Source organism: Glossina fuscipes, unplaced genomic scaffold, assembly GCF_014805625.2.
Source record: "Glossina fuscipes isolate IAEA_lab_2018 unplaced genomic scaffold, Yale_Gfus_2 1, whole genome shotgun sequence".
Taxonomy (NCBI): domain Eukaryota; kingdom Metazoa; phylum Arthropoda; class Insecta; order Diptera; family Glossinidae; genus Glossina; species Glossina fuscipes.
The window spans coordinates 34,539,025-34,550,396 of NW_023998415.1; the positions used below are offsets into that span (position 1 = coordinate 34,539,025).

The 11,372-nt window shown below is 31.6% G+C and overlaps 1 protein-coding gene across 9 annotated transcripts in view; it reads right to left on the reverse strand.

Moving 5' to 3' along the window:
- LOC119645028 (band 3 anion transport protein) overlaps positions 1-11,372 on the reverse strand; it is a 37,765-nt gene that overhangs the window by 9,448 nt on the left and 16,945 nt on the right. For 7 of the 9 annotated variants that reach the window (XM_038044807.1, XM_038044805.1, XM_038044809.1 and 4 more), the window contains 3 exons: positions 10,464-10,655; positions 1,548-1,695; positions 1,303-1,451 (listed from right to left, as the gene is read on the reverse strand). In XM_038044807.1, the coding sequence (XP_037900735.1) occupies positions 1,303-1,451; positions 1,548-1,695; positions 10,464-10,544 (378 nt within the window). In that variant the 5' untranslated portion in view covers positions 10,545-10,655. Of the gene's footprint in view, positions 1-1,302; positions 1,452-1,547; positions 1,696-4,739; positions 4,953-10,463; positions 10,656-11,372 lie in introns of those variants that run through there. The other 2 variants (XM_038044815.1, XM_038044811.1) reach the window with 2 other exon arrangements.

The following is an 11,372-nucleotide window of genomic DNA, read 5'->3' on the forward strand; positions in this document are numbered from 1 at the left end:
TTGAAAACAAAAAACAGGAACAAGAATTAGGAACAAATATTGAGATATGCTCGCGTCATATTGGCGCAAGTTGCATAAACTACACATCAATCATATAACCTCGCATGAAGATAGGTCTTTATTTCGAAAATCGTAGCCATGAATGGAGCGAAAATTTAAAAGAGAAAGAAATTCCTTTTAATATGCAAGTTTACTAAGAAAAAGGCAAGAACGCTGCCGAAGATCGGACAACAAATTCATGGTATCCCCGTTCCGGGTCCTTTATGGAACGAAGATGATTTGCTATCTTTTGTTTTTGAAAATGTGGAGCTCGTTTATGCGCAAATATGAACTCTGGTCAATCAATCACGAGAAAGGTCAATGAAATTTGAGAAGATCGACATTACCAAGAAATCGTACACCAGGCCCCAAAGCAATTTTGTACCATTTCCTTAAGAGTGACTATGCAAATAGGCTCAGCTTTCGAGTATCGCAAGTATTGTCACTGAAAAACTTGATTGATCAAATTAGTGTAGCGATGACAAATTGGTAATATATGAAAATGCAATTCGAAGGAGGTCAACGTATTCAAATAAAGGAAATCGCCATAAAAGACTTCAAAGCCGGTAACGTTCTCCTTTGGTAAATGCGCGTGGATGGTGTTAATATTTATCTTCACTGCCAGACTAAGTAGGTTTTATTTTATATAAAGGAAAAAAAAGCAAAAAAAAAAAAAAAAATCTCAATATTTATTATTTATCCGCCTTGGGACGAATCTTGTATATCCACCAAGCTGTGCCGTTAAAACAATCAAATGCAAAACTCGATTCAAGCAAGTTATCCATCTATGATTTACTAAAAGTTTTACTAAAAATTTTTGGGAGCAGAGCACATGCTCTGCCAATGTTGACTTGGCTACGGGACTCAGTTAGTATTATTAGCTAGCTTAAGCAATACTTCATTCAGTAGAAGAATTTTAAGTGTATAGGACTACAACTTGAATGAATGCAATTATTATGCATAGACATTGCGTGCTTGAAGACTCAATGCTTTTTCCACTAACTAACGTAAATACTCAGCTTTGGTTTTGGCTTTGGCTCTCTTTTTTTAAGTTTTACAAATTAACGATTCCATGCAACAGATGACCGGCTATAGCGTAATGGAGTCATATACGTTTGTATAATTAAGATAAGAGTTTCTCGCTCTACAAATATAATAAACGACTTGTTATATGCTCGCTTTCGCATGGAGGATATATATATATACATACATATATATAAAGAAAATTAGGAAGAAGAAAAAAAAAAAAAAAAATGCAATTACAGAATGATCACCATGACCAGCACGTTCAGATACTAATGGGAAATCCTCTGGTATGTCATCATAGTTTTGTGCGTTTACCGGTTCATTATGATTTTCATATTCGGAGTCTTCTTCTATGTTAAGATCACCGGCTAAATTTTTTCGATGTGCTAAAATGAATTGAAAAACCGATTCAACGGGTATATTATCTGAAGTATGCATAAATATATGATGAATATATATGTATATGTATTAGGTGAACATACAATTTTTATTTTTAAAAGGACCAATTGGATGGACTGTATCTTGAAATGTTGTTACATCGAATTTCTCCTTTAATGTACTCGGACCGGCGAATACTTTTTCCATTTCCGAGTCCAATAGCACCTCATCGGGATCTTCATTGCCGTGAAACTGTTAAATAATTAACAAACAACCAATGAAGAAGAAAACAAAAATGAAAAATTATTAAAATTATTATTATTAACAAAAAAAAAAAACGAAAAGATTTTTTACTCAATATATATGTATATAGATATATTTTTATAATAACAAATATGAGAAATACATCTGATCTGATCTGATCTGATCTGATCTAATCTGATCTGATCTAATGTTGTTTAGAAATCTATCAAGAAAGAAGAAGAAGATAAACTATATACATTATTTTCTTAGAAGTAAAATTGATCATCGTTTGTTGTTCTACTCATTCACATCTGTGTCATTATTAAATATTGAATTCCGCGAATTCGGTTACGCAATTCGGTTACCAAAATCGATCCAATTAATCAAATCGCCCAAAACGAAATCTAACAAAAGCCACAATCTATATACATATATATATATATATATATATAGCAACATGTGCGGACTATCCATACGCACGTTTGTTTATTTGCTTTTCTTGTGAGCTTACACGTGAAAGCAGAAAATGTTTTATAAATATGCAGCTAAATGTACACACACATGCATACCCATACCCATATGCACATGTATGTAATATAAGCACATTAGTTAATTAGAATTGCATACATCTGATGTTTATCATAAACGAATCGAAACACTTAAGATTTAGTTAAACAAATTTTTTTTTTCCAAATAATTTTATTAAGCAATAAACAATTTTATATGTTTTTTTCGAAAACGAGTTGTAAAAAGAAATTATTCATAACTAACACACAAATAAACATAACATTAACTTGAAGTATTTCTCTTGTTTCGTCTTTTTTTTTATTTATTTATTTTTTTTTTTTATTTTGTTATCTCGCAAACTAACTAACTTGTTGCCACGCCCATTCGTTTACTTCTCTGTTCGTTTGTTCGTTTAATAACTTTCTAAGCTCAAGACGAAATTTGAGAAAAAAAAAAAAAAAAAATACTAGAGACACAAACATATATGTATATGGGGTTTATGGACTCCTTAAATCTGATGTCTTTACTTCATTATCTCAACAATGGGAGCTATGTTCGATTTGCTAACTGCGCTTCCATCCCTAATCTAATGCAAATGCACGTTTATAATCAAGTCGGAATCGATTTACAAATGTCTGTCCGGCGTGCATTGCTTGTTGTTTGTAGAAAAGATTACTAAATTGCACAAAAAGAAAAAAGAAATAGAAAATCTTGGCCCCTTGTCGCAATTAAATATTGTACGCGAGCCCTCGGTACAATTTAGCATATTTGATCACTTAAGCTAATTCTGAAAAGGTTCATGTGAAAAGGTTCAAAGGTCATTGAAAAAATTCACCAACTGACATTTCTACTAGATGACGTTGCTTGCAGTAAAACTACGGCATATTGCTCATCAGGTTCCGTCCTTGATTTCAAATAGATCTGTCAGATAATTAAATTCAATTGGATTCACTTATGAAACTAAACGTGTTTTGATTGCTTAAGCAAATGCGAAGCACGAGTGATTGAAAATCCTTTAGAAATGAATTGAACGAAGGAAATTTTCGAATGTATTGTGACGATAAACTTGTACATGCAACGTTGCTTTAACGTAAACACGCATGAATAAGTAATGATTGGTCGTCAAGAAGGTATATAGTTGCAAGCATTACAGATATCTTGATTGTCTTGCTGTCCTGTTTTTAAAATGCTATTGATAACAAGACAGTCAATGTGCAAAATGGATATTACGAAAGAGGTTTTGTTAAATTCAGATCAAAATGAATCGAATTTGTCTCATCATTCTTCTCATCATTCTCTTCTCCTCTGAATCTGTGCATCGGTTTTAATGACACTAGTAATTACTACTGCGATCGCGTATTGTGAACAACAAACTACAGAGTCGATGTAACAGCCGTAGCGATAGTAGTAGCTGTAGTTCTCCACTCGATAACAAGCATTGCATGCAAGGTCGTCAAAGCATTTTGGGTAAATGACTAGTACTTACTCTTACTTCACAACAGTACCACGGTATTGACTACAAATAATTTAAAGAATTGAATGAAAACACTCCCACTACAAACCAAGCAGTCAATCATTGTTTTTTTTTTTTTTTTTTTTCGAATGAACGCAAAGATGACTTGACTGCCAGCAAATTGAAAGACTTGCTCTATAAATTGTTGAAACATCTCCTATTTTCACTAAACTGTGCCCTCTCCGAACTTAACTCCGTCTTTCTATAAGACAAAAAATAATCTTCTGGGAATTAGAGAGACTTTCTACCAAAGAAACTTACTGTAGCAACATTTTCCGGAAAATCACTTCAGAATTAATCAGAATCAAGAAATTAGAATATCATAACAAGAATTGTACTTAAGCTTTAAGGAAAATATATCAAGTAAATAGGTTTTTATGCAGATATCGATCTCTTTAGGTTGCCTGATGCATGGAAATCCTAAACGAACTCGCTTTTCTATCGAAAATTTTTGGAAAAGTTTATATCAATATTTAAAAACCCATGTAAATACGTCTGTGTGTTAGACAAACAAATAAATCTAGAGATCTTCAAAAAAAAAAAAAAACAAAAGAAATTCTGTCTTACAACCAACCGTCTTAAGTGTCCGTATTAATGGTTCAGATATTTATTTACATTTTCTATACCCGGTTCTTATTTGAACTTGTTTTCCTCTTTTTAATATGCATTCGCGTTATATTTTCTATTTCATAATAAAGGGAAAAAGTAATTGTAAAAATAATATTGAAAAAAACCTATAACAAATCAATGACGTATATAAGTATCGCGTAGATCGAGCGATATTACAAACAAACAAACGCATTAATGTGCACAACTATATGAAAGATATCATCAAACTCAAGGTCATCGGAACGAAAGATGTAACGGTTTGATGTGTAATGTTTTCTTATGAAACATCAATCAATGAGGTAAATATATGCATATATGCATTGATATAACATACTATAAGCATATCGTTAAAGTCACATAAACGCGAATATCGGATTTGATGGGTTCGATTTAATTGCTATAGATTCTTAAAATTATATTTTACCAAATGTATGTGTATATGACGACGATATAATAGCAGGCAACAACAAACTATGAATTGAACTGTAAAACTGCGGGCAAGAAATATTGTACGCAAACACAAGTAAAACAAGAACGAATTCAAGGTCTTTTCTCAATATACAATTCAGTGTCCTTCCGCTTCTCCAATCCAATCTTTAATGCTCTTAATATTTCTTTGCAATATATATATATATATATATATATAGAAGTATATAAAAATATAATATTTTTATAAATTAAAAAAAAAAAAAAAAAAAAAGAAACAACTTATTTTTAAAATTAATAACAATCTTTTTTGTTTTTTTGTTTTTTTTTTTTTAATTTATTTGCACTTTTCTTCTTTTAATTCCATTGATTGTTCGATAATTCTGCAATGCGCGTTTGCACATTTCTCGACCGTTGATAAAGCACGACTTGCTGTTAACGCTATGTGAAAGTATACTTTTAGGTGCCTTAATATATTTTTAGCACTTGACAGTGTGTGAACAGCAGCCACAACCAGCAAACATTGCAATGAGCATTTTTTTTGTATACATGTACCTACAATCACACACACACACACACACAAATACACATAGATACATACATACATACGCACGTGCACAAACACATATATACATTTTTTAGCGGAAACGTATATCGACACCGACTAAGCGTTTTGTATTGTTATTATCATGTTGGTTCTGTTATTTTTCACTTTTGTCAGTTGACACAAATATTTTTATGTACATTTCATTGTGTGCTGACATGAGTGTCTGTCGTGAATTTGCAGACTTTATGGCGCTTGTATAGTTTTAATGCAATTTTAACATAATTATAAGCTAATAAGATGAAGTTCTCTTTTCTTGCCCACGTTGCAATGAAATCTATTCTATTTGTCTTTGTCTTTATGTATGTATGTATGTATGTATGTATGCATGTATGTATGTATGTGTGTGTGTGTGTGTGTGTGTGTGTGCGTTAAGGCAAACGACAAGGCAAGTAGCAATAAATGAATAGCTGTTAGTCTGATAGATGCGTCTACAAAGCCCTTACGAATCTGAAGCATTTTTTTTTTTTTTGTTTCTGTTTTGAAAGTTAATTGCACTTCACACGATCAAAAAATGAATGCTACGGACAAGTGTTTGCTTATATTGATATTTAACTCGGCTTAGCTTATATTTATTATGCGAATGTAGTTTTATGTAAATCATTTAACATTTTTATGATAAAACTATTGCCTGCTCACATGGCCGTCTAACATTGCTGGAACTTTTTTCACACATACATCTGAACAATTTACTGCGCACACTCATCATTTCGAAACTGTTAAATGCCGCATAGCATTTATTACACAATAAAGCGAACATGAGATATAGTCTATCAACTTGTTATTCTGCTAAATACACGCACAAATTCATCAAAATTATTCGTAGAGTTATCTGAACATGCTTCCAAAGCTATTTTATGCTTTTTTGCAGTTTTTTTTATTTCAATTCTTCTTCTTCTTCTATTTACATTCGAACATTTTTGACGTAAGCAATCATCTCTACCGGTAACTTGTTTGCGTGCTTGCGCAGGAAAATATCAAAATTCTATCGTGAACTAAGCTACATATTAAAGGGAACACTACGAAAAAAAAAAAAAAAAAAAAAAATCAATATTGACACAGCGGTCAACTTGAAATAGATCAATCGTATGCAAACTTAGACGCAATGTGTTTCCACTATTTCATCCCATTTCTTTTTCTCTTATTAACTTAAGCGTCGTAATAGAATTGAGATAAGATCAACGCTTATCGGATTGTCTCAACTTTTAGGATAAGAAGAGAAAAAACCAACTGATCGAGTTAAAGGCATTCCATTCCATTGTTGTAATTTTACTTTTTTTTTTGCAAAAATTTTAGTAAATTGTTTTAGCAATAAATGAAAAAAACCAAACGCTTGAGTGACCTTATATTTCAACTTTTTTGAAAGCGATATTTGAACGTGAACTGGTTGATGTCTTCTCTTAATTGCCTTTCCAAGGAATAATTAATGAAAAAAATAAGAGCATGATCTTAATAAATAAATTAAAAAAATAAATAAATAAATAAATAAATAATTAAATAAATAAATAAATAAATGATAATAATAATAATAACACAATAAAATAGAAAAATCTTCTACACCAAAGCTTTTGACGTAAACTGTTATAATAACATAAACTTTGGCGACGGCAAACAAATGAACATGAACTTATATTATATACGATTTTAATACGAAAAGAGAACAAGAGTTTTACATTATTTAAATGTCTGTTATTTGTGTTTTTTCCTTTTTTTTTTTTTTTTTGTTTTTTGCTTTTTTTTTTTTTTATCTCTCAATTTAATGTTGATTTGGCTGGTTTATGAGCTCGGTCAAGGCCAAGCAAGGCCATATAAGTATACACATGTACATATATAAAAATCTGTTCACACTAAAGTACGTACGTAATGAAATTTATGAGAATTTAAATGCATGTGCGTGATAGATAAATGTAAATACATGCATAAAATTAAAAAAAAAAAAAAACGCACTAAACTATAAGAAAGGAATTTAATGTATTTTTTTTCCCCCCCCACCCCAAGTGTTTCTATATGCAAACTGGTTTGTGTAATTGTAACAAATTCGATAAGTAAATATCATAAGTAACCAGATTTGGATATTGATTAGCAGCTTAGTTAAATATGTCGAATGACATTCGTTCGATCTGGCGTATACACTATAATATTAACTAATAGAAGCCGTAAAGTGGAAATCTCTAGCCGCTCAGTTAATCGGATGAGCACGTCTCTACCCGAATCAGGACATATTTTTCCTAGGGCGAAATTACTATGTAGAAGAAACAAAAATTTATTTTTCAGATTGCAACTTGCTTTCTCAATACTTTCTCTTACTGGCGTGGAAGGGTAAACCTGATTGAATAAAGAGAAAATATGCTGCTAATATATGCGAAACTTTCTTCAGGAACATATTCCCCGGGCGGCTATAACAAGAACTCTATATTCGCATCCGGATCGATCTTGAATATGAGCGAATTTTTTTGGGCTGGAGAAATTGTTTTACGACCATCTTTTGCGGTCTTTAGGACTTCGGTTCCCTCAACAGTTCTTCATGAACGCAGTTCGCGCGTCTTATATAGTACGGGTATTTTATTTTTCTTCGCCAATTCAATGGTTTGGTCCGGCTTCTTAACATTTTATTTGCTTTTAGGTAAGAAGATATGACAGCTCTGTCACTCTGGTAACACGCGATTGACATGCCGCTTTCTATATTTGCGATTACACTCAACTGCTCCCCCGCCTTATAGTCTCTTTTTTACTTTTGCACCACATGCATAGTCATTTTGGTCTGACTTATCAAAAAAAAAAAAAAAAAGAGAAAACAAAGATAATCACCTAAGAAATGATGTATATATATATATATGTTTATTCAATCAGAGAGGCAGAGAAGCAGAGAGAGAGAGAGAGATAGAGATTCTATCAATTCAAGTCAAGTTAGGTCAATTTGCCCAAGTCCGCCTATTCATCTCTTCTCAATCGTCGCGCAAATAGCATTAGAAATACACTGCTGGACGATGGGTGTAGGCGAAGTTTGTGTGGGCTGATCCGAAAAATATAACTGACACGCCCACAAATAATTAGTATGATAGGTAAACACTTTTACTTTGCTGATATGAAGAACGGGATGTCAAAGATTCTCGCCGAGAGTGAACATTCATAAAGATTGCAAAGATTGGGTTAAGAGAAATTGTTCTTGTATATTTTCCTTCTTTCGCCTTTTCCCAAATTGAATTAGACACTTGTGATATAACCGTCAGGTATATAGTTAAGAAGCACTAGACTTCTAGAATCACAAATGTACGATAGACGATGATTGAAAAGCGCTGCGTAAGGTAAGTGAGTTTTTTTCTTTTTCAAATATTTTACATACAAACAGGTGAAATTAATGGGATGTTTAACGTTTGGAATAATTCTAGGTGTGGCACGAGCCTTTCAAATCAATCAGTGACACAAAATCGTATCTCTTGGGACGTTATCTTTCGTGCAATGTTTACTACTTTACTTCTTTTTTCTTTTCTTTTCCTTTTATTTTTTTTTTTATTTTTTTTTTTTTTGTTTTGTTATTCTTTGCTTCTTATAAGTTTTGAATATTTTATGCAGCTTACAAAAGTTTATTGTCTGCCATAGGCATCCGCAGATATATATACTTAAGTATAAGTGCATATCTTTATACAAAATCGATACGTTCGACCAAAGACCATTTGGTGTGTGTCTGTTGTTGATAAAAGTCAACAGTTGGTTGGTTAGTGAGAGGTTCGTTTTCTTCTTTTTTTATTTTTTTATTTATTTATTTTTTTTTTATTTCACTGTACAGACAATATAGGTAAGTGTTTGCATATAAGTGAGTGACCTTGACCACGAATATTGATTTCCTGTATTTTAGTGTGTGCACGACGCCACCTTGAAAAAATAATAAATATTAAATTGGAAGAGACTTATACACTTGCACGCATACAAATGCATAAATGTCGTTTTGTAAGTTTTCTCGTAATTAAAGTGAAAGGAAATTATATTCAAAATCAATAATCTATTCCTTGTAGCACACACAATTATACAAGCATTTAGTAGAAACGCAAAGCGATCGCATATGTGCTTGAATGATATCATAGTCAAGATTAAATTCATTTTCTATTTCATCTCGAACGCTCCCAAAATGATCAAAATCGCAAGAACGTGTGTGTGAAAGTGTTTTTTTATACCTATGCAATGTAATGCACTACCTACTGATGGCCGTACGCAGTTCGCGTCAAATATACCGGTATCGGTCTCTTGCACCTACCTAGTAGAGTAGTCGTAGACTCGACACTTAAAGATCAAAAGGTCCTATCGTATAAAATTTGGATTGAACGGCCAGGCCACGAAGTTTTATCTTGTCTATGTATTATTTTTTAATTTTTTTTTTTTTTTTTCTGCTTTTTATTTCTTTGAGTAGTAGTAGTAGTAGTAGTAGTAGTAGTAGTAGTAGTAGTAGTAGTAGTAGCGTGTTATTGACTCGTGGTCCTATGATATCGTTGCCTTCTAAAAGTTTTCACGCTCTTCCATCATAGTACGCGTATGTTTACATTACAGTAGTAAATACCCAATGATTCCATTAAATTAATTGATATTCACAGCTAATATTTCTATACAACCTTGGATTTTATTTTGTCTATGAAAATAAGAAATGCAAACGTGCGTCAATTCATTTTAAGAAAGTTAAGACAATAAATAATACTAATAACAGGACAAGGGGAAAATTATTTTCAGCTTATATCGAATATTTTGTTACCCACCGCTGTTTGCTTGTGTGCCAATGCGCTAATGTTGACGAATATAACCGAAATTTGCCTCAACTGAGACGTAAACTTTCCGTTTAATTTTTTTTTTTTTTTTTTTTTTTTCTGACACAAATAGTGTCATTATAATGATACGCTTAAGTTTTGGCATTTTTTTTTTTTTTTTTAAACAGAAGAGAAAACGGATAGACAGAATAATAATAAAAGCCAGTAAAGAAGCGATACTCAAGCGTGAAGTCTTCTGCTACGATTGAAATGCTTATATATAAAATTAAAACAAAATGTAATTAGCTTTTCGTTTAGTTTAAACAAAAGTTGCAACCAATTGGTTCGGTGTGTAAGCATAAGTTAGTTGTGTCTCTTTTCTTACCTTTTTTGTGTTGAAGCCGAGAAAGGATAGTTTTCGAACATTGTTTTCGTTTGATGAATGCGAATTCCCGCTGAAGCTCATTTCGTCGATTTTTATTTAGAATATCATATATGCATAAACTGGCCTATAATTTAAAGCAGTTTTATTTTTCACGTTCTTCAGTTAATCGTCAAGTGTTGTTCTAATGCATCGCTGAAAAATTGTACAAAATTTCAATTAATTATTAATTATTATTTTTAATTGTGAGAATAAGTTTTTAAATGAACAACAACTATTTGTTAAATAGAAATGATTGATTACATAATGAATAGCATAAAATGATCTTGGGTCTTGGGAATGAATGTCCTACGGATCGTCGCCCTGATCGTTAACTTTGCATCTTGAGCTTAGTACGTCGTAGTAAGGGCCGAATATAGCTATGAAATTTGCAGACACTTAAAAAAAAAAAAAAAAACTTGATAACACACACATATATACACGCACACACACACACACACACACACACACACACAGTGAGACGCTTTAAACGATAATTTGCGTTCATAGTACAATTTAAAATAACATATTTCTTACTCAATTAATATAAAAAGTGCATACAATTTACTTTAGTGAATCAATTTTTAATAAAATGCGCTTCTCGTTTCAATTAAAGTCACGCATTTCTCATATCATGTCAACAAGAAATCAACCACCAAATGCACGCGACTGAGCTTTTATTTTTATATTTGTATATATATATATATATATATATATATATATATACATCTATATATATTTTATTTATTTATTTATTTATGTTTTATTTATTTATTTTTTATTTTTTTCTTTCTTAAGAAATAATAATAATCAATTAAATAGCCAGCCATTGAACGATAGAATGATATTCTCATCACATCATCGCCATCGCCA